General features: G+C 46.6%; 1 protein-coding gene across 1 annotated transcript in view; it reads right to left on the bottom strand.

Moving 5' to 3' along the window:
• INPP5A (inositol polyphosphate-5-phosphatase A) overlaps positions 1-21,709 on the bottom strand; it is a 172,909-nt gene extending 151,200 nt beyond the window's left edge. The window contains exon 1 of the mRNA XM_039731380.1: positions 21,692-21,709. Within this exon, the coding sequence (XP_039587314.1) occupies positions 21,692-21,694 (3 nt within the window). The 5' untranslated portion in view covers positions 21,695-21,709. The remainder of the gene's footprint in view (positions 1-21,691) is intronic.
• Between the last annotated feature and the right edge of the window lie 2,638 nt (positions 21,710-24,347).

Raw genomic sequence — 24,347 nt, 5'->3', positions numbered from 1 at the left:
CAGTTACAGAAAAGAGCCTGTTGTTATATTGATCCATTCACAGTTGTAAGGTCCTTGGGCTTCTACACATAAAAATTGGATGTACAGTCAGTATTTCTGATTTCAGTCAGAATACACCTTACGATAATACACCAGGACTCAATCCTCTTGTTACAGTGGAAAAACAAGCAAAAATCCCAAACACAGTATGTTTTGAAAGCGATTGTTTTCCTATTCCACCACCCCGGGGCAAAAATGCATTCTATAGTATAAAATGGAATTTTAGCAGTTTTCATGCAAGAAGAAAATAAAGAGTAAACACATGAGATGAAACAAAAAATACATGCTGAATTATTTGTGCAACATTATATCCACTCATATGAGGTTACTACAGTGTCAAAAAGGCAGCACTGATGGCAGTTTGGGAATTCCAGAAACCCTTCCCGGCAGGGAGCATTGATGGGCAGCAGCTCAGCAGTCCCGTGAAGGACACCTGTCCATACTGCCCAGGAGCAGGATGGGCAGCATCCCAAAAGCACACCTACCTGACCCTGGAGAGAGCCAACCACAGAAAGCAGCTGCCAGTCCCCAGCCCCTCTAGCTGAGGGGCTACGTGCACAGAGCTTCCCTCGCTGTGGGGGAGAGGCAGAAGCGAAACTCGCTGCTGCCACCGAGCAAGCCTCCTTCTCCCCCTTCTGCTCTGCATTCCAGCTCCCCCTGGAAGCTAAAGCAGGAGCAAGGCCCCAGCTGTGTCCAGGCAGGTGTGTGATGCCCCCAGCGCTGCCCCCCTGCCTGGGCAGGTACTGGCCCCTCTGTGCCCACGCAGGGCAGGAGCCGCTCCTTGCCAGGACGTGCTCCAGGTCCCCTCTGCAGCACCAGCCAGCCCTGGATGAGGACTGCAAACACAGCAGCCAGCAGGCTTGGTGACATCTGCCACAGGTGCTCCACTGACCTGAAATGGGGTGAACAGGGTGGCAGCACCTGGGGTCTCTGCCCACCCTGTAGGTCCCCACTGCAGCCTCTCAGAGACATGTCCAGGGGCTGAAGCATCCCCAAGGATGCAGACTTGCAGCCCCCTGCTCAGACCCTTCCCCACCCCTCCCTGAACTCAGGCTTCCTTCACCAGGCAAAAAAAAAAAAACACAAAAAAAACCACACACAAAAAAAGTTTCTGTGCATATAAACTCTTCAGGGTTTCACTTTGCCTTTTTTGCCATTAACTTCAAAGTAAAAGTCAACTCTCCTGTGGCTGCGTTTCCACAGGAAATCCTGCCCCTTGTTCACTCTTATCCTTAAAGAGAACCATTTCCTTTGGCTTGAAAGCAAACTGCCTGTAGCCCTGTGCCACAGTGAATGCTGTTTAACACTAAATATAGACTCTGAAGGAAGGAAACATCAGGCAGACAACAGCAGCGAGGAGTGTCAGCATGCAGTGTTGGATGAACACACTCTGCTAACACAAAACCTGAAGAATAACCAACAGTGAGATCACAGCTTCTCAAGTTTGAGAAAAAAACCCATCCACCGTTGCTGAAAATAAATTGTAAAAATACCTAAAGCAGCAAAAGCATGCACAGTTCAGAAAGACACCCTGCCAGCACTCCAGCCTCACAGGATCCTGACTGCTCCACCTCATGTTAAAATGCTCAAATGAATGCAACCAGTATGTTTTGAAGCATGTGGAATTTGCTCAGCTCTGAAAGCCTGCCCTTTGTTTTACTTTGGGAGATGTCCCACACTGCACAGAACCCAGCACACCTTACCTGGTGCCTCTTCTCTACTGATCACCCCAGCCCCACGGCTCCTCAGCCCAGCCACGCACAGCTTCCCTGGAATGTGAAACTTATTCACAATACCCCAAACACAGCCTCAGGAGTTTGCGAGCCCAACCCCACGTGAGAACCTGTGACACGAACATCTAATTCCAGGTCTGTCTTCAAACCATCGTGCTGTTCCCATGACACAAGGCACCAGTGAGCAGCAGTGTAACCCAGACTGGGAGCTGCTGCACCTCTCTGATCATTTCCACTCAAACACCTGGCCAGGAAAGGAGGATGCTGGAGTTTGCCAGTGCACCAGCTCCCACACTGGGACTTGCAGAGGTACCAAGCCCAGGCTGTCCTCCAGCTCCCATTGCAGGCACCATCCCCACTGCTGCCTCCAGACCACCATGTCTCTGGCTGCAGCGACCTCCCCTCCTGCACAGACAACTTCTGAGCTCCCACGCCTCAGCTGTATGTATCAAGATCCCTGAACAAGGAAAACAAAACTAGCAGAGTACATTTCTTGTGTAAAACAAATGGCAATGAACTCAAATTGAAGACTCGGTCCAAAAGTCTTCGCTTTTGCCCAAAGAAGTGCAATAAAGGTTATCCAAGTACAACCAGAGGTCAAAAGACAAAGCTTACTTTGTTCCCTGGTGCTGTTGTACACGGCCAAAGGAGCCCCTGTGCTTGGGAACATAAGGACAGTTTGACATGAGAGGCAGCTCTCCCAGCACAGCTGAAATGCTGTGCTACCTGTTCCTGCCCCTGCAGACAGCTGTTCTACATTTATCCCCCTGGTCACATTAAGTGTTGATACATATTTATCTGATTTCCATTTGCCTCCTAGTCAAGCTCTTCCAAGCCCATTACACTCATCAGGACAGCACACTCCACAAGGATCACTTCCCCCAGCATCACTGTGGATGTGACAGCCCAGGGGTGCTGTGACCACCCCCAGGGGGGAGCACCAAAGCTCTCATGGCTCTCAGGGCACACACAGTCCCAGCTCCACCTGTAATTACTTGTAATGTGCATTTCCAGTTGTGAACAGATAAATTCATTAAGTTACTGTCATACCAGTGTGATCAGTGGTTAGTGATGCAAAACGTATTTAATATCTAAACCCTCCTGGCTGCAAAGGGGCTGCTGAAAACTAAAGGGGCAGTTGTTATCACAACTCTTTTGCAAAGAGAAAAGCTGTCACAGCAAGCCTTGGAAGAGCTGCTGGGCTTCCATCACTTCCTATCTGCATTTCCTGCACAATTTTCCAGGCTTTAGGCAAGAGGCTTTTTGCTTGAAACTAACTGAAAACAGGGACAGATATTAACAAAGGGTAATAATGTGTGTTATTTTCACAATTTTCAATATAACTCTGCAAAACAAAAATGGCAATTGAACTGAAGCATTCCAGCCTTACAGCTAACCTCATGTTTAGGTGTGCCAAAATTAGGGCCCAAAGCACCTTTCTGCAGATTTTCACTGAACACTGGTGAAAGGGAAGGATCACATCAGGCAGCAAGTGAAGAGTGCAGAAATGAGAGCACATTTTCAGAGTACAGCTGCTGAAGGTAAGCAAGTACCTGCCAAGCAGGAGATCATCCCAGGAACTGAGGCTCCTGCCATGCAGCCCTTCCCAGGCATTTACTGGAGTGTAGCCTGTGCAGTGAGCTCCTGCAGCTTCATCCACTGCCTCAGCACTCAAAACTTGTGCTTTGTGTTTGTGACTTAGATCTTTTTAGATTATTTTTTAGAGAAAACTCCAATGGCCAGGTGAGTTCCTCAGATATCATTCCTATGAAAAATGTGACTTCTCACAAGTCTCTGTGGCTATATGAAATTGAGAACAGGAGTCAAGAATTCTTTACAGTATAACAATCAGAAGCAAATGAGTAAGGCCTCAAACATACTGATTTCAGGTTTGTTGCCACAGTTTTAGTACCGGGCTGGGGTTTGGCAGCTCCCCCAATGCTGTCCCTGATCATGCCATGACAAGACAGAAATACCTCAAACTCCAGCCCCAGGTATGAGAAGAAAACTCTATTCACTGCATGAGCAGTGATCTGACAGGCTGCACAGCTGCAACCAGCTCCAAAGGACTCAGGTGCTGAAAAATTACTTTTCAAAGTGTCCTTTTTGTAAAAAAAAAAAAAGCAAATTTATTTGCCATGCTTTATAAAACATTTTTTGTATCTGTGCTTGATATTCAGTAGCACTAGTTTTACACAAGCAAAGGGTAAAGCAAGGCAGTGAGCTGGACAAACAAGAATAAACTGCAGAAGTTCCATATATAATGGCAGAAATGTGAAGCACCACCGTGGCTGGGACAACAACGCTTCACTGCTCAGGCAGAGTGAGGGAGTTTTGCCGCCCAGCTCAGAGCCCCAGGGCACCTTTCCTCCAAGGCTCCCGTGATCCGCTCCCCACCTGATGGCACCCTCCACCCCCCTCCAGTGTGACTCAGGTTGCATAATTTGCCATGCTTTATAAAACATTTTTTGTATCTGTGCTTGATATTCAGTAGCACTAGTTTTACACAAGCAAAGGGTAAAGCAAGGCAGTGAGCTGGACAAACAAGAATAAACTGCAGAAGTTCCATATATAATGGCAGAAATGTGAAGCACCACCGTGGCTGGGACAACAAAGCTTCACTGCTCAGGCAGAGTGAGGGAGTTTTGCCGCCCAGCTCAGAGCCCCAGGGCACCTTTCCTCCAAGGCTCCCGTGATCCGCTCCCCACCTGATGGCACCCTCCACCCCCCTCCAGTGTGACTCGGGTCCTCAGGTTGCATTTCACAGGTAAACGCTCGGCAGCTCGCTCCTGTTTGCATTCTCCATCGGAGCTTTCACTCCGGCACAAGCTACCTCAGCTCCCCTGTCCCTGTGCCATCCGGAATCGCAGCAAGGAGGGGTGCCAGCCCCACAGTGGTACCCAGTGTGCCAGGCACTACACCCAGCACAGGCACTGCAGCCTAGGCCCCAGTTTATTCTTTAGCTATAAACACACGCATGTGGTTTTTATATATGCAAATATATGTTAAAATGATATTAGCTGTGAAGACTGTAAGAGTACAGGCAGCTCAGCAGGCTAGAAGCCAGCATAGAATGCTGTTGTTTGAGCACACAGCCTGTTCAACTCCTCAAATTTTTAGTGTCCCCCTCAAAGCTTTGCAGATTTCCACATAGCTTTGTCCTGCAATAGAGCAAAAACATCTCCTGGCAAATCCAGTGGGAGAGCAATCAAGACAGGAAGCTTTGGCTAAAAACAAATAAACAAACCAAGCAACCAGAAGTCAGTTTCCCACTATTGACACAAAATGTCTTGGCAAGGCTGAGCAAGCCACGGGCTTCACATGAAGTTAGGGAGCTTATTCTCAAAATAATGGAATGTGAACTAAATGGAGACATGACAAGGAGCAAAGGATCTGTGACAGACTGAATCTGGCAGGCCAGACACGCTCTGTGAGCACACCCCAGACAGGTGTGACACAGAGGGTGGGGAAAGCCTTTTACAGTAACCAGGTGCAAAGCAACAACCTGAGCCAGTCAGGCTGCAGGGCTGACCATCAGCCTGGGCAGAGGATTAGCAAGGGCACGACACCCTGAGCTTGAGGAGCCAGAAAAACATTGCACTGGGGACTCCTGAAGAGATTCTTAAGCTCATGGGGAAGTTGCTGCCAGCAGAAAGCTTCACAGATAAAAAGAGCAGAATGAAAATGACAAGGCTTAGCAATATACAAACCCACATGTAAAGGGACAAAAAAATATATACATGCAAAACACCTAGAAGTGTTTTCCCCCAACTCACTAAACAGCACTTTGCTCTTCTACACCCATCTACAAAATTAATCACAAGACACAGCCAGGAATATAGACTTCCAATTTAGAAGTTACATCTCCAGAATGTTTTTCCTCATTTGTAACCATGTCTTGCTCAGATAAGAGACAAGACTGCAGCAAGAGAATTGATGCATACATTTCCCCAGAAGTACTGAACTCTTCCCAACCTACTGTACATACACAGTCTGGCACACTGGACTTGAATAAGCACCTGCCTGAAAATTAAAATGCAAGTCAAGCACTGCAAGAGCATGTACTCTGGGACCTGCTTATCATCAGAAGGAAAAGTGTTTCAGAGAAAATGTTTTTTGTTACACAACATTCACCATCCACTGCTGCTGACAAGACAGACCTTGAAGGGAACAGAGGGAAGACATCCTCAATTGAAACACTTATTTTCCACTTACTTCTAATTACTGGGGGGGTTGGAGACAGAAAGTAAGGGTGAGTCTGCCACAAGGATGGGCCCAGGAGGGGAGGTGATTCCACGCTGGTGGGCAGCTTGCACTCCCCCCTGAAACATTCTGCAGCTGGTGTGGTCACGCTGCTCCTGCTAAGGGGTCAGACAACCCTATTCTGTGTACGAGAAATTTAAAAAGCCAAGGACAAAATCCCATTTCCACAAACACATTGTGGACACATTTGTTCAACCAGGCTTGATCAAACACTGAAACCAAATGTGTGACATGGTGAAGTACCAGTGGAAGCCCCCCAGCAACCAGCCAGGAGTGACTGCAGCCAAAACTCATTCTGTGTCCATGGCTTCAGAAATCCAAAGCCACTATGGAAAATATTGTATATTTAAACCTAACTATTCAGAGATATCCTGTTTGCAGTGAGGTAACACCTCTATTTTTCTCTGTCACAAGGAAGTGCACTTCACCTAGTATCAACATTCCTCATGGCGCTGGAATGGCTCTTTTCCTGTTTAGGAAAATGGGCTTCAGGCTTCAATTAAACTCTGAGAAAAAGTAAGGATAACTTTATTGACCTTTTCTCCATTAAATTTTTTTCATATTTTAAACATCCCAAATGAGTTGTGGGTTACACTGGGGAAAGCCACCTTGAGTTTTCCTCTGATCACCTGAAAGAGATGAAACTGCAATGGACTCATTGCTGGCTACCAGGGCACGAGGATGCATTTCAGGACAATACTGCAGATCTGGGGACACACTCACAAGGACAGCAGTACGTGTTTTTACATGCTTTCTAGGAGAGCTCTGGAAACATGAAATACTTGCATTTTAGTAAATACGTGAATATGTAAATTTTAGTAATATGTCAACATAAAATATGTGAATTTTACTTAAAAAGCAAGGGTAAAACTGTCCTTAAATTCAGGATTGAAAATTAGGATTATCAACACAGTTGCCATTCCCTTGGGTTGGAAACTGTCCTACCATCCTCAGGCTGGAGCTGCTGCCTCCCAACAGAGAGCCTGCAGGCAGCATGAGAGGGAGAAGGGAGGCTGCAGCTCAGGAACCACCACCCTCGAGCAACCCTGTGCATCAGACTCCCCACATTATGATTTTTTTCTGCGTGCCACACTTTTCTACATTGACAAACTGTTCTCCACCTCGTGGCACCAACACAATCTACAGCCCATTCCACAGGAAAAGAGTTATGGAAACTGTCAAAACCTACAGCAAATAATTCACCATCACATTAATTTAGTTTAAACAATAGCAACTATTTCCATCCTTGAAACGGATTTCATTTTTCAGAGCAGCTCAGCACTAAAAAACTTGGTCTCTCACCAATTCCAGCCCTCCTGGAAGAGTGCACTAGTTGATATTTGCCAACATACCCCAGCCACCCACCCCGGCAGCCCCACCGCAGGTCACCAGTGTCACCCCACGCAGGTCACAGCCTGGCTGCACCCAGCATCCTCCCAAAAGCCCCTCTGACACAGAGGCACAAGGAGGAGTTTTAAAAGGTGACCTGAATGCTGACTTAAACTTCAGATCCACGTGAGAAATGGAATTTCCTCCCTCAAAAAAGTTAAGACCTGTACTCGACTGCTGGAATACTTTCTTTATTCATAAGGTGAAGTACAAGTGAGGGCACTTCACTCAGTATTTTAGGAAAACAACTGAACAAGTGGAAAATTCTCTTCCTGCCCCATGCTTATAGCCTTCTTACATGCCCAACTGGATTCTGTTTCTCTTTTAAGTTTTCACACAGATATTTTCCATAGCAACACAAAATTTAATCAAATGAACTTACAGGTTAATAAAACTAACTGGATTTATTTATTAATTCACTCGTAGTATCTGGTATGTACAGGCTGTTGCATACCTGTTTTATATTTCTACTCAAAACTAAAATGGTTTGATACACTAGGATTAGCTACATCCATCCCCGCACATTGTCCAACTTCAGAAGTCACCAGTCACATCAAAAGAGAAGCTTCGAACGCCCTCCCAAATTCCACAGCAAAACATCGAGTTTTTTATACTTTTTTTTCTGGGGCTCAGGAACTCAGTTTTCCACCCAAGCTGCCAGCACAGGTGTCCTCATGTGACAAGTACACTCAGTGTCAGCTCACCTGCTTTGCCACTTATTCTATTTTGAGAACAGATAGTTCAAAGTGACAGGGCACAGCTTAATACATGCAAAATAGACCTACTTTTGTTTTCAGCCCTAACTGGCCTGTTAGAGATCCTTAAAGGCACACCAAACGTCTGAACCATGTTAAAACTCCAGAATTTTCCTCCAATTTCCAGTCTTTAATTAACAAGATGGTATTAGCCACGGTGATAATTTCAGTTTGTACAGATTAGAGTGCAAAGCACAGTAAACGATGGCGCTGTGACCTGGGGTCAGCAGGGCTCCGGAGCTGCAGCCTCCCTTGGCTTTGAGTCTCCTCAGGCGCTGCTGCAGAGCCACCAGCCACAGCCCCAGCCCGGAATTAGGGCGTGTGACAAGGAACGAGGGTGTCCTTGTGGAGAAGGCATTTCCCAGGGAGCAGTAACCGGGGACCGGCAGCCTCCCCCCCGAGCAGGGCCGCCTGCCCCGCAGCCAGGCCGGCCTGCGGGCCGCAGCCAGGCCGGCCCCGCGGGGCTGTTTGCCGTGGGACAGCACAGCTCTGCCCCGCACCTCGAGACACACCCTGTGCAGCTCTGCAGCCAGAAACATTCAGGGTGAAAACAGCAGATCCACAGCCAAATCCCAGCTGGGCTTCCCTGAGCATCCCTCAGGCCGGGCTTCTCCCTGGCACCATCCCACACAGATGGGCTGTTAATGAAGTGACCCAGATTACACATGCTCAGCTTGGTTCTCCACTTCATGGTGACTTTTAAGCAGTAATTACATGTATAACCCAGCCAGGAGTGTTCATGGGCAGATTCTCAAACCCCAGACAAAGCCATAGCACATCTGTAAAATTAACCACGAGTACTTGGCTACAGACTGGTAGAAATGGTGCTCAGGGCAGCCACTGGCTCTAACCAGGCTGGATTCCAGCTACAGGCTGCAAATTCACGGACCCCAAAGCAACACTATGCCTATACACCTGTATATCTAGCTCTCCATCTGCTAGGAGGAGTTACAGTCCTTGAGGTGCAAACTCTAGTTCTGAATGGCACTTCTTGCTATAACAGCCAGACAACCCAAGGTGCTGCTGGGAGTTAATCACACAGCGGGGAGACAGCACGACCGTGCAGTTTACAGGGAATAGCAGCAGACACAAGTGTGCACTAGAACTAGCACTGCCAATAGCAACGTGAAGATTTCACTGACTTTTAAGAGTCAAACAAGTTGATAGGGTCAAAAGTTAATTAAACACATTTTACTTCCAATTATCTGCCTTTTCAGGTTGGATTATTATACTGTTAAATCTGAGCAAGAAGGGTCTAAGAGCATCATTCCATATTTACAAAAGGAAATATTTTCATTTTTTAATTACAAAACCCCCCAGCTTCATTAGTATTTTAAGGAGTTCCCTAGAAAACTTGGATAATTTTGGATTACTTTTTTTTTTTAATTCTTCATTTGCAATTCCAACACAGCCACAAAACTAGAGACAAGAACCACTTCAGAGTCAAGATTACTCAGGAAATACCTTCTAATTCCATCAGAGGTGATCCTGGAAGCAGCCCTAGGCTTCCAAAACAGAAGTGTATTGTTGAAGGCAAGTGCCTGCTATTCAGAGCTCTTCAGTGGGGCTGTTGAACACACCAACTATTAACAGAAAGGAACAGCGAGAAAGAAAGGCATCATTGTTCCAACACTGACCAAATCTTGCATCTACTGTAAATATGTTAGAACACTTAACAGCAGGACGTCTTTGTGTCTTCTGTACCTATGCAAACATCTCATTATGGTTTTACCTCCCTTTCAGAACGCTCTCACATCTCAAAACATTCCTTCCTATCAATTTATTGTTGACAAAACAAGAAAAACATCCTGATTTCTTCCCCTTACTGTTGACAGGAGTGAGCCTGCTGAGTCTTCGCTGAAGAAAACCAGGAGTGATGCACTCCAGCTTTTAAGACAAGTATTTAGCCCACAAGATCAAACTCGAGGTAGTCTGAACACTGCTGGTCAAAATAAACAGATTCTTTCCAAAACCACTGCTACCAAATAGTATAAAAGTGCAAAGACATAGCGTTTGTAACTGAAGTGTCATATCTTTATGACTTAATGTGTTAAACAGACATTTCCACTACAGGAAATTAAGTAAATATACCAATTAAAAGAATTTTTAAATATCAATAAAAATACTGAGGACTTGGTCTCCAAGTCCACTTTGGAGCTTTTGAAGCATTTTAACCTGCACTTCAGCCCGTGTTATCCAAGATAGATTATTTCCCACAGAGACACAGCGCACTTAGCACAGACCTCAACAGTGCCCAAGGCAAAGCTCGAACAGATGCTGAATGTCAGGCTTGCTGTTCCCGAGCAAACAGCTTCGTCAGGCTGCAGAGCAGCAGGAGAGAGCGCAGTGATTCCAGCTTGCTCCATCCAGGACAGCAGGGAAATGCAAGCCACGAAACATCCCCAGATACAGCTGCTGCTTTCCCTTAGGAAGTAAGTGGGGAAGTGTTTGGGTGTTAATGCTCTCTATCTCATGAAACGCTTAAGAGAGAGCGCAGTGATTCCAGCTTGCTCCATCCAGGACAGCAGGGAAATGCAAGCCACGAAACATCCCCAGATACAGCTGCTGCTTTCCCTTAGAGAGCATTAACCCCCAAACACTTCCCCACTTACTTGATATCTCATGAAACGCTTATATTTTCTCCAAGTCCCAAATCCCACTCTCTCAGCCAGCACCAGGCAGCTCATCCCCACCTGTGTCCTGTGCCCTGCTCGGCCCATGGCCGTCACTGTCCCTTCCCTCGGCTGGGCTGAGGTTGGTCAGGTCCCCCAGCCAGCCCCATCCTGCACACGTGGAACATGAGGAGCAGCCAAGGAGCACCCGAGCCGCTTCAGTGCATTCCCACCACTGCACATCTGCCTTGACTCCCCATGGCACTCCAGCTCTGCCTCACCTGCAGGTAGCTCAGGCTCATGGGCCTCCAAAACCACAAATACAGCTTTTCCAGCAGGGTGGTGGGGGAGAGAGACACACTGGGGGCCATGAGCTGAGACAACCTGCCCTAAATCCCCCCCATTCCCCAGTGTCTTCCTCTAGAGCGAGTCCCATTTCTGTGACAGCATTTGAAACCAAATTAGGAAAAAAGATTCATGGGCCTCCAAAACCACAAATACAGCTTTTCCAGCAGGGTGGTGGGGGAGAGAGACACACTGGGGGCCATGAGCTGAGACAACCTGCCCTAAATCCCCCCCATTCCCCCAGTGTCTTCCTCTAGAGTGAGTCCCATTTCTGTGACAGCATTAGAAACCAAATTAGGAAAAAAGACGTCCTCAACAGTGCATTAATCAACAGATATGTATCTAAAGCAATTCTACAGGGAAAACAGGAAAATATCTGCCCAGGCTTCCCAACTGTGAAAACACTAAACTTTTGAACAGGTTAGTCCAGGTGCTCACCAGATGACCACCTGCACACTGAGTGGAGCCACCCTGATGTCCCTCAGTGCTGCTGCCCGGGGTCCCACAAGAGCTGCCCGCCTGCCCTGGGAAGTGCAGCCACCCCAGCCTGGGCTCCAGGGACACAGAGCTGTCCTGGCAGCAGCGGCAGACACTGTGCAGAGCTCACAGCGCCAAGCACAGCCGGTGTGGCTGCTGAGCCAAATGCCAGCTGCTGGCAGATGAGCCCAGGCACCTCCCGGAGGAGCCATTTCCTCCCACACTGCCCTCGGCTCTGTCCCAGCCTCTGGCACTGTTGTACACCCTACTCAGGGATGATTTATTTGTTCCCTGGTACGTGCAGCAGCATCTCCCTCACTCGTCTTTTGTACAAGAGCAAGAGGAAGACATAAATGTAACAGAGGCAGATCTGGAGTTTATTACTACGTTGAGAGTCTGAGCTCAAGGTTAAAAACTGTTCTCCTCAGCCTTATTAACAGCAGAGAACCAGCCTTCTGATGTCAACACCCAGCAGGCAGCTTATGTCCAAACAGTTTCTGATGCTGCTATGCACAAGCCTGAGCTCCACCACAGCTAAAGGCAGCACAAAGCCTGATGTGCTGCACAACTGGTCACAGGCAGAGCCACTGCAGTGCTGCTGGGACCCAGCACACCCAGAGCATGAGGAGGGATGGAAGGCACTGGCAAGGCTGGCATCCAGTGTGCTCAGATCCAGAGAAGGTAAAGCCTGAAAAGATTTTGCCTATGCTGGTTTGGCGCCTCCACCTTCCCAGCTGCTGCAGCTCAGTCAGGGAAGCTAAAAATACTTTACTTTCTAAAAATCCCTTTTCCATGTGAGGCGGAGCTGTGGTTACCACAGAGATGGCACCACACAATCCCCACAGATCACTCCACATCACCGTGGCTGCACGGAGCTCCGAAATAACCTCCTGATGAGGGTGAGATCACGGCTGCAGCCAGGCTCACCCCCATGGCCAACAGGGCTGCCAGAGCTGCCCAAGAGGGGCTGGTGACCGTCACCAGGACTATCAGCCTGGCTGCTGACAGCACTGCCAGAGGGGAGGAGACTTCCTCTTTTTAGAGCAAACATCCACAGAAACCACTGCCTTATATTCCAAAGTATTCCATAAAGCATCATTTGAGTACCAATTCATTCACCCATGACCTTGCTTATGAACAATTAATCCTGATGGACAGGACAACTATTAAGAACTCATTCCATTTTCTATCTCTACCACCAAACAGCGATTCTTCAAAGCCAGGAACACTGCAGGCATACAGCCCTCCTGACACTGCCAACAGGCTCCCAACAAATCCAACAAGCCATGGTGTTCCTCATGATGCAAAGCTAAGCCTGCTTTGAATCCTTCAGAGTCCAAGAAGAAAATGTCATTAATATGGTTCAGAAAGATTTGTCCTATTTTAGTACCAGGGATTGAAAATTACAGTTCTCTTGCTCTACTGATATGTGATCAGCAGGAAAAACGCTAAGAGAAAGGATGGTACAGTGTAAAAATGAGGGCATGTACAAAAGAAGATACCTAGACAAAAACAGAAAAAAAATATCCCTGCACAGAGGACTTAACAAAAAATCATCCCAGATTAATACATTCTCTGCACAGCCTTGTAGGAAGCTTGATATTCCAACCACCAGTAAGAGATATTAAAAGACCAGGCAACAGGGTGGTTTTGAAATAAGAAGCCACCAAATTTCCCAGGAACATCCTTAGTATAAAAAGCAAATGAATACAAAGTCAAACCATCCTCCTCAAACCCATGGCCCTCAGCAGCTGAGTGCCGGATATCCCAGGTCAGATCCCTCTACATGTCCTCACACAGCTGGTGACAGAGACACTCTCTATCCAAGCCCTGAACTTTAGAGAAGAAAGAATATTATTTCCATTTACTGGATCTGGTTTTAATAAACTCATTGATTTCAAAAGACTCTTAATCAGTCCAGTTTTAAGGATGCACATCAGTAGCAAGAGTGGCAATCATTTCAATTAATTTCTCCAGCTTAAAAAGCTTACTGTACATTTCCTCATCCAAGGGAAAAAGGGGGGAAATAAGCAATCAATCACATTCTGAATTTCTGAGAAGTCCAGATACATGAGACACTCCATGGACAGGAAAAAAGAGTAGGCATTTTCCCCTTGCCTTTAGTAAGTCAGCATTGCCAAACACTGGAGCAACAGAGGAGGCTCCTGTGCTGAGCACAGGGCTGGAGCCCTCTGCTCTGGAGGCAGGCTGGGAGAGTTGGAGCTTAAAGGCACTTCCAGTGCCTGAAGAGATCTGGAGGGGGACATGGCCCTGGAATGTCAGGACAGTGGGAATGGCTTCCCACTGACAGAGGGGAGATTTAGGTTGGCTATTTAGGAGAAATTCTTCCCTGGGAGGGTGGGCAGGCCCTGGCACAAGGTGCCCAGAGCAGCTGGGGCTGCCCCTGGATCCCTGGCAGTGCCCAAGGCCAGGCTGGACACTGGGGCTGGAGCACCTGGGAGAGGGGAAGGTGTCCCTGCCATGGCAGGGGCTGGAACAAGATGAGCTTTGAGGTCACTTCCATCCCAACCCACCCTGTGACTGGCTGAATACAAGGGTACAAGTCAGTCTGACACTGTAAAGCAAGGCCACACCTGCTTGCTGCTCCCCAGGACCTGTCCCCTGTGCACAGGGGAGCAGGTAACACCCTCACACTGGGCACACCTGCAAGTATAGTTTCTTCCCTTGGTTTCCCACTGGTTCCCACACTGCCCCCAGCAACAGTGCCACCAATCTCAACAGGTAGAGAGCTAAGGTTGTCTTAAACTCAGCAGCCAGAACCAGTCATTAAATCCATACCTAATGGACATCTTCAAATTAATCTCACACATTATACCAACTAACATGAGTTTTCTGTAGATTCTAAAATTCCTGCAGCTCTGTTTCTGTGAGGGTCTCATTCTTGAATAATTTAAAACAGGCAGTCTCTCTTTCTCTCCTCCCCCTGCCCATTTCTCATTCCTGTCAGTACATACAAACATTCTGCAATAGCTTTCAGAGTTCAAAAGGAACCACAACATCACAGCTGGCCTCTGATAAATTTCACCTACATTCCCATACACTGGCTGTAGAACTTTTAAATTAAATATTTCTATTCTCAGCAGATTAGATTGTTGAGAGAAAGCAGATGCCAGGAGAGCTGGAAGCATCATTAACCCCAAGGGCTCCTGCAATGCCTGGGAGTTAATTAGGTGAGATAAGAATGAAGATGAGGCATAAAGCAACCCACAGGCTCTGCTGCAAATCAAGGGAACACCAAAGAGCAAAGCCTGTCTGCTGGCACACCTGAAATCGAGCTTAGCCCCAAAACACATGAATAAAACATGCTGGCCAGGCATCTGAGAGACAGGCACATTGGGGACGCTGGGAACAGCTTGCAGGACAAGTGGAATCTGCTCTTCCCTTCATCAGCATGGAGAAAGCTTCTCAGTGGGAGCTTTCCCAGGGCTATGTGCTTGAAAGGAACAACACAGTCACCTGTCCAACACCCTCACCAGAGCCTCACTAAAAGCTCCGGTCGCATTTCCTCCCTCACTGCCACGGAAATCTGCATCTTAAGGATGAAGCTTGGGAAGAGTTCCAGAGAGCTGAACCCATTCTGTTGGTGCCACCTTGGTTGTGCTTTGACCACATGTGATGCCAAGGGAAAAGAAAAGGATCTAGTTGCAGAGCACAGCCCTGATCTGTGTTTGCAAAGTTATACAGAGAAGGGAGAAGGCAGAGGAAGGCTGGAAGAGAAGAAAAGCAGCAACAGAGTCATGTCCAAATTGACCAGATGAAGACAAACCTTGAACAGAGGAGGCTGTCTGCTGCCCAGCGTGCACCCCAAACACACAGCTGGCCACAAAACCTGTACCTGAAACTTCGGCTCTGAAAAATTTCACTGCAGAACTGACCTCTTAAATCACCTCATGCTGCTCTTAAGATGCAGCACGTCCTATAGACAGCTGCTGCTGAAACCATTTTCCAAAGAAGGATTTATCAGAATTTCAGTCCATTGGCACAAAAGAACCTTTACGGAAGATGAAAAAAAAACCCCAAAATTGAAGGTTTTATCCTGCTAGGTATCTCCCTGCACTGAAAACACTTGAATTACATTACAGAAGAAAAAAAAGCTCCACTGTAAGAGTTAGTAAAGACTGCGCCCTGTCACTCAAAACCCAGCCTTCTGGTTAGTCTTTCCATCTCTGTTTTACCGAGGAGGCACATATATGTTTCTATCATTACAGCCTTAACCTGAAATACAGTGCCCTCAGTTTATATACATCCATGCACAATACTTGATGAAGACAAACAAAATACAATAAAAAAATTGCACTGGAGTGTAAAACTTGGTTTATCAATTTTCAGAAAACTGTCCAAGGAGATGGTTCAGGAAAAAAAATAATTAAAATCCAGTAACACTTTCAGGCAGCTATTAACTGCAGTCACAGCATTCACGCTTGAGGATTAGCTGGAAATCCACATTATTTGCACTGTAACACAGAACATCATGAGAGAGGCTCCCAAGGAGCGTGGGAATGGAATGGCAGAGTTTGAAACACACATGGCCTGTCCTTTACAGCCAGTGACGCAGTAACATCGTTTTCACACAATCACTTTTCCAGTAGTTACTACAATTTGGGAAGAAAAAGTCATTTCAGTGAGTATCTGAAAAAAGCATATTAAACCCTCACCCATAAAGGTGTCACCAAAACCTTAAAATATTTGCTAAGCACGCTTTATTAATAGTTTGCCTGTCTGCTTTGATTATATTTGACATAGTTTCCATATGGAAACTTAAACTAAATTTCATCAAGAGCTTTACTTTGTTTAAAATATCAATCCATCTAATGTAATAAATATTTGCAGATATAGGAAAACATCACCTTTGTGGGTTATCCTTATACAGAAGAGTGGGAGAATTCACACACACAGCTTCACTCCAATGCTTCCTATTTCCTTTCTGAATAACACACACCTTATCCTCCAACTCAATCCTCAGCTGTTTCACTTTGAACACAGCTATTTGTGGAAAATCCTGTCTGTTTTCTTTGCACCAAGAGGCTTTGTGGGGTCAATGAAGTTACTTACATAGATAAATCCTATGAAATCTCCCATTAAAAAAAATAATGTAAGTAACAGCATCATGCTAATCAGCCAAGTTAAAAAAAAAACGAACATGCTGATAAACCAGTAAGAACAGATACTACAAACACTAGTCCCATCATCTTTCCATTCTGTCTTCCCTTGTACACAATTACAGTTTTTGTGTGATATTTAATGAAAACCCACTAATTTCTGCAAGAAATAGAAGCAGCCACATCAAGGTCAAAACTTTGATAAATAATTTCACATCATTTTCATTAAGATTGTTATTACAAGTTCATGTCTAACATTCCAAGTGCCAAGTTACAATGCTCTCAGGAATCAGCCAGATAAGCACCTGGACCCATATCTGGAGACAACCTAAGCTGAGCCCAGAGCCTTCAAACACAGCCCTGGTACACAAGTGCCAGTGTCACAGGAGCACCCACAGGGCTGTGCCACAGCCCTGGTACACAAGTGCCAGTGTCACAGGAGCACCCACAGGGCTGTGCCCCTTGTGCAGCACAACCCTCCTTCCCCCATCTACTGCTGGGAATCTGTTGCCATCTTATTGCAAAGGTTTCATACCTTCTTGGTGACTTCTCACAGGCAGCTCCTCACAGCACTGACTCCTTCTCAGCACAGCCAACAAACTCCATCTAACTTCTCCACAAGCCAACCTACTCTTTTACAATACCCATCCTCATTGGATTTAGCTGTGGCCTATTAAGGGCAGGTCTGTTCTTAATTCTTGCTCATTAGCACAGCTGTAGCTCCTTAGGGGTCAGATTACCTTCATCACTCTCTCTTTTCCTACATCCCACCCATCCACAGGAATCCAACCAGAAACACAGCAACACCTGCATCACCTGCCTCTGGCCCAGCCTTGGGGTACAGCCCAAGTTCAACTGGGAGATTCAGCAGCTCTAAAACACTGAAGACCAGGTTCAACACATGATGAAAATCCATTAATTGAGAAGAACAGTGCACTTTAACCTTTTCACTCACTAAATATAAAGATGTGACAGTTCCTCTCCCTGACAAGTAGGAAGGACTGACATCAGTACAAGAGATACACATTGCTGCAACACCAACTAATAAAAATCATTCTAAAGGAAGAATACAGCAATTGGGTTTTTTACCTTTAGCTATTTGTCAGGTTTAAAAACTAGCAGAGTATTAAATTTGGTTTATCTCGAAAATAACATATTCTGTTTGACAAATTAAAAGAGGTCTATTCTAGACATGCTAGTCCTAAACATTGTTGAACTACCAAAATTCATAGTTACTTGGTAAAAATCCAAGAACTGGCATGTTTTCTTTTCCCTGTTATCTGCAGTGCTCCATGACAGAGCATGGCTGTCGTAACCAAAGGAGCAGCAGAGCTCTGGGCTCAAACTCTGCTCACAGGCACAGCCACTCACAGAGGCTGCTCTCACAAACCCAACTGCTGGGAATGTCTGTGTCGAGTTTAAAAAAAGAACAGCAACTTGGGAAAGAAAACTAAAAGAAAATCCAGTTCACGGATGGCAAGCAGAGCTTCTTGTGGCTAGAGATTTCAGGGGGCTTGCCAAACAAGGATGGCAGACACATTTCAAAAAAAATTCAATGAAACAAAATGAGGTAGAACAGAAATTGCACATTGCCTTCTTTTTTAAGGCCAACTCTGACGCTGCTGTGTTTCCAAAGAACACTCAAAGAAGTAAACACGATGCAGCAATAAATTCCAGTGAAAGTCTGAAGCACTGCTCAATGAAAGCAGGCCAGTTTTGCTCCCTGCCTTGGTTTGTGCTCTGCAATTTATCAGAGGAGCAAATGTCAGGCAGTCTGGAGAGCAGACACTTCTGTGGCCCTCAATTTTATCAGCACACCTGCTGGGCAAAACCCCCCCATCCCAGCCATTTCCAGAGTTCTATGAGCAACACAGGCTTTTCCAGACCTGGTTCTTGCCATCCTTCACTTCCACAACAAACCTAGCTGTGTGCTGACCTCCTCTGCAGAGAGTGCCCAGCACCGAGCAGCCTCTCGAGCACTGAGCTACCCAACAGCACAGGAACTAACGGGGGGAACTAATTAAACAACTCATCAATTCATGTGCCAAACAAACAACATGCAGAGCACGGCCACTTCGCCGATGATGCGGCATTCCCTGAAGTAGCCTCACCTCTATTCCTGCTTACAGTATTTAAGCAAACGCAGCATGTGATGAGAAGGAGCAGCAAAGCTGCAGAGCAGGCTGTCTAAACCCAGCCCACGCTCCCAGCAACAGGCACCTCCAGCTCTGCTCACACAGCAGCCACAGCCTGTCAGGTGCCCCAGGCATTTCAATAATCTGTTAATGCCATGTCCTTCAACATTTGCTTTGCATTTTTTCCACAAGGTAAGACACTTGCTGTACTCCAGGTTCTGCATCAGGCACTGAAATTTAGGGAGGTTTTAAAAACAGTTTGCTTTCCCATATTGAGACCTTGTCTTCTCAGTTCACACTATCATTTACAATGCATTTATACTGCCAATTGTACTCTCCAGGCACCATAACATTAATTAATCATAAATACTACCTGAGCTCAGTTCATCTGTTGCTCCTGTTTGAGGTCCCAAAACAGCCTGTACATTTTGCTATATACAAGATTTCTGTATATACATACAGTAGTATTTATGCAACATGGTTTTAGACATGAGAACTTCAATTTTTATCCATCTTTGAGGCACAGGTAATGATAAAAGGAGGAGAAAGGTACAAGACAGGCAGAAGGGAGAACACTGCTCCAGGAAAACTCACTACCATGGAGCCTGGGTTATCCTTCCAAACCTAGGAGAGCATTAAAAGGACCAAAGAGATTTACCACCTCTCTAATAACTAACTTCAAGCACAGTGCACTGGAACAGTATTTATTGCAACCTGTTCACATTACATTTCCTTCAAGTTCATTGTCAGAAATCACTTCCTTTCAAAATATATTTTTAAAAAATCACACAACCAAAACTCCTAAAGCAAAACAATTAAAACACCACCACCACAAAAAAAAAAAACCCAGCGAACAAACAAAGAAACAAAAAAAACCATCACACAACCAATTTTAAAAACAGTTTGCTTTCCCATATTGAGACCTTGTCTTCTCAGTTCACACTATCATTTACAATGCATTTATACTGCCAATTGTACTCTCCAGGCACCATAACATTAATTAATCATAAGTACTACCTGAGCTCAGTTCATCTGTTGCTCCTGTTTGAGGTCCCAAAACAGCCTGTACATTTTGCTATATACAAGATTTCTGTATATACATACAGTAGTATTTATGCAACATGGCTTTAGACATGAGAACTTCAATTTTTATCCATCTTTGAGGCACAGGTAATGATAAAAGGAGGAGAAAGGTACAAGACAGGCAGAAGGGAGAACACTGCTCCAGGAAAACTCACTACCATGGAGCCTGGGTTATCCTTCCAAACCTAGGAGAGCATTAAAAGGACCAAAGAGATTTACCACCTCTCTAATAACTAACTTCAAGCACAGTGCACTGGAACAGTATTTATTGCAACCTGTTCACATTACATTTCCTTCAAGTTCATTGTCAGAAATCACTTCCTTTCAAAATATATTTTTAAAAAATCACACAACCAAAACTCCTAAAGCAAAACAATTAAAACACCACCACCACAAAAAAAACCCCAGCGAACAAACAAAGAAACAAAAAAACCCATCACACAACCAACTAAGTGCATTTCTAAACTCTGGAGAGCAGTGCAGCTGGAGCACACCTGGGCAAGAGGCACCAATGGACAGACAGACACTGGTGTGAGGGAGAGAGCAGTGCTGGCTCAGGGCTGCCAAGTTTGAGGCTACACAACATTCACTTTTAACTGCCTGGGGGGTTGGGAGTTCAGGGATTTGCTTAGGGTTTTTTCTTGGTTGGGTTTTAGTTGTTTGCTGTTTTTTGAAACAACTATCTCTTATGCAGGATACACATTAATGTTTCAGTATTTGTGTGACATCGCAGGGAGATGGCTGTGATTCTGGATAAGAGCCCTGTCCATCCATCCTCTTCTGCTCCAGTCCTCGTTCCCATTTCTGGATCCCACTGCAGAAGTGTACCTAAGTCACAAACCATTCAATACCGAGCAGCGTGTTTATGGTGCGTGGCACAGATGGGTCTCTCCATTTCTAGGACACGACCCTGCACAGGCTTTCAGGATAAACCCATGCCCACCACCTCGAGCAGCAGGCGAGACAGACACTCCTCCAATAAAGAACTCACAGAGATGTAAAGCTGCTTTCTGTTGGCAGAGAGGGAACGGGGAGATGGAGACACAACACTGCCGATAACCACGGCCTCGGGAGCCCCCCCAGAGCACCGTGACACCGCCCGAGCTCTGTGTGCTGTCCCTGCTCGGCCGGGCCACTCGCTGCCCAGGAACCACCTGCGAGCCCCGGCTGCGCCCCGGTGCCCAGCGGAGCGCCCGTGCCCGGCCCCGGGGAGAGGAGAGCCGGCAACGGGGAGAGCCCGGCCCGGCAACGGGGAGAGCCGGCAACGGGGAGAGCCCGGCCCGGCAATGGGGAGAGCCCGGCCCGGCAACGGGGAGAGCCCGGCCCCTCGGCACAGCGGCGGCCCGGCCCGGAGCGCCGAGGCAGCGGGAGCCAGCTGTGCCCTCAGGCCGGGAAGTCCCGGCAGGGGCAGGCCCGGCAGCCGCCCCGCTGCCGGGGAGGCGGCACTGCAGGGCCGAGCCCCGGGCCCTGCCGAGCCCCGGGCCCACCGGCAGCTTCAGAGCGCTGGCCGAAGCTCGGGCTGCACCAGCTGAGTCACTCCCAAGTAAACGGCAGGTCTCTGTGCTGCACATGACACGGGGACTGAACAAAAACGTCAGTCCAGAGGAATACTTTCTTTTCACTTTCCGTCCTATGACATTTTTTCCCAGGTGTCGGCACAGCTGTTTGGACCAATCATTCTTCAGGCAAAAACCAGCAATGCTGCAAGCACACGAGTAGATAGAAAAGAAACACACAAACCATGGCAATTTCTTTGCTTTTGAATCACTTCCCAGCACATGCCTCCACTGCAGCTTCCTTTTGGGGTAAATATCGCATTAGCTGCCAGTAAACCCTGTGGATCCACTGCCCTTACAGTCCCGGGCACTTGGAACCTTCTTCCACCTCCTTCCACTTCTGAAGTAACTGGGAACAGCGTGTTTATTTGCCACTGAAATGTCAACAGAAAAGCAAACAAACAAAACCCATCAGAGCTGCAAGCCTGACTTGGACATTCCAGTTCCCACACACCAAGAGAGCACGAGGAAGCTTTCCCAATATTTAGAGACGTTATAAGCTGACAGACAACATGCATGGTTTTCATCCAGTTTTCAGGGAAACATGCACACGTTCCAGTTCCTGGACCAGTCACTCTGCAAAGCATCTGGAAATGGTCTACATCCATAACAGAAATGCAGATAAAAAGGGAATGAGGATTTGCCACAAGATGTTGAACAGAGAAGTATGCTGTCATCCTTAGCAAGTGCTGGAAAGCAATGGGCAATGGCATCAGCAATGAAGATAAAACCAAGGAAAAAATGTATAATGTCTGGCTACAGAGTCACAGAATGTGGTGGAGTTTTGGAGGTCCACTCTCTGCTCCAGCAAAGTCTCCCCCTGTCCAGGGGCTCAGGGCTCCCAAGTCCCTCCAGCGATGGAGGTACCACAGCTCTCTGGCCTTTCCTTATGCACCTCTCCTGCACGGCTCTGAACACAGCAGTTTCTACCCGTATCTGTTTAATACGCGCTTTCATTATACAACACTGAATGTTCACAGAAGTTCATTATTTTTAAGAACCACAAGCAAGTCTTGCATTGAAATTCACCTACTTATCAAGGATGTCTCCCTTCACCTGGCTGATACAGTTCTGTCTTCATCCATCCTGGGAGACAACTTTGTCTTCACACACCTCAGTGACACTACAATCATAGTAACAGCCTACAAGGACAACCAGATCCACACAACATTCATGTAATCTATGAAAAAGTGGGCAAGGAACTACAGATCTTTCTTTTCAGAGATAAGTAAAAGGTGCACAATAGTCATAAATAAATACTTTAATATTTAGTAAGGACAGCTGAAAAGGGTATTTTCCTTTTTGCTAAAAGGCTGTCCCACAAGACAAATGAGAACTGGCTTCAGAGCCTGGCAAGCAGTGGAGCCAGGATCAAGCCTGTCCTCCCAGCCCAGAAAAACAACACTGCCAGTTCATGAAAATAAACTTGTTTTAGCAGAAGATTTTTGGGTCACATCCAGTTCTCTGAAGTGCGTGGGTTGGTCCTATCATACAGTCCCACCCAGTTCTTGACTTCTTCATGTGTCTGGCAGCATTTGAAGTTAAAAATAAATATAAAAAATACCCAAACAGTTTTTCAATTTCTTCCTCCAATAAAAAGCACAATAGGAATTGTGGATCAAAACTTTCACTTTGAACAGATGGTTTTAAAAACCATTTTGAATAGTTAGATCAGGGACACAAAGAGCCTGTGCTTTTGTCAGAGGGAACCTTCTTTGAGCAAAGCGGATGCAGTGCTGGACCCAATGACAGCTCTCTGCCCAAGAGTGCACAGAAAGGTCTTCTCTGCCCAGAGAGTCTGAGAAAAGCACAAATTCTGTCCTTAAATGAAAATTCTGAAGTAATTAAAACAAAGCCAATGCTGGCTGATGGTACTTGAGTACAGATTTTCAAGTGATTTTTGTACTATTTCTTTTCATATTCACTTGACACGCAGAGTTCAGCATACAGTTCTGAGCTGCTTCCACAGGAAAACTAGTTTTGCTTTTCCAAAAGGATTGGTAAAGCCTCTAAACTTAAGAGAGTTTGCCACACCAGGTAAACAAAAAGCTTCAGAATAAGCTCCCACCACATCACTTTAAAAGTTTTAATGAAAGAATTCAGAATTAGGTCCTGCTCCCAACGCCTGTGTGCTTCCACTGTTCACCCACTGCAGTGCCAACCATGCCACCAGCCCAGTACAGAGGTGCACCAAAGAGCCCAGCCATTAATGTGAGAGCCTTGCCAACACGTTCAAGCATTCCAAGACAATTAAAAAAAATCTTTTCAAGAATGCAGTAGAAAATGGGAAGTGAGGAGTGAACATGTAGAGGCAGCTCTACTTCAGGCAAAGTACAACAAACAGGTTTTGGATCCTGCGTGTTCCCATGGCACCCAGAGCCTGTGATCGGCCCCTCCTGTGCCAGAGCGCGGCCTCGCACCAAGGGTGAACGTTCTAGAGAAGGTGATGTTCTCCACATCCTGTAAACACTGCCTGCCAGCCTCACCAAAGCGCAGACTCACACGGAGCAGCTTTCCCTGCTTGTACTTACTCCCATAACTAAAGAGATCTGGTTTTGCTTTGAGCTTGTGCGAGCCAAGAACCTCTGGTTAAGCAGAAGGCTCACACAGCTCAGATTATCTGAGCCTTTGTTTGGCCAGGAGCTTCTCCAGAACCCAGGGTGGTGCATGCCCACCCAGGCTGTGGTGCAGTCCACACGAGGTGCTCCTCTGCCTTTCCTGAGCTAAAGCTGACGGAACAAGCCATCGCCGTGGCTCTCTTCCATGGCCCACACAGTCCAGCTCCCCGTTTGCACACCTGCTCCAGCTGCAGAGCCATGCTCACCTGCCACCACAGCCCT

The sequence above is a fragment of the Passer montanus genome, unplaced genomic scaffold, assembly GCF_014805655.1.
Source record: "Passer montanus isolate IOZ18808 unplaced genomic scaffold, ASM1480565v1 scaffold77, whole genome shotgun sequence".
In the NCBI taxonomy this organism is placed as follows: Eukaryota; Metazoa; Chordata; class Aves; order Passeriformes; family Passeridae; genus Passer; species Passer montanus.
This window is presented reverse-complemented; position numbering and strand designations above follow the sequence as displayed.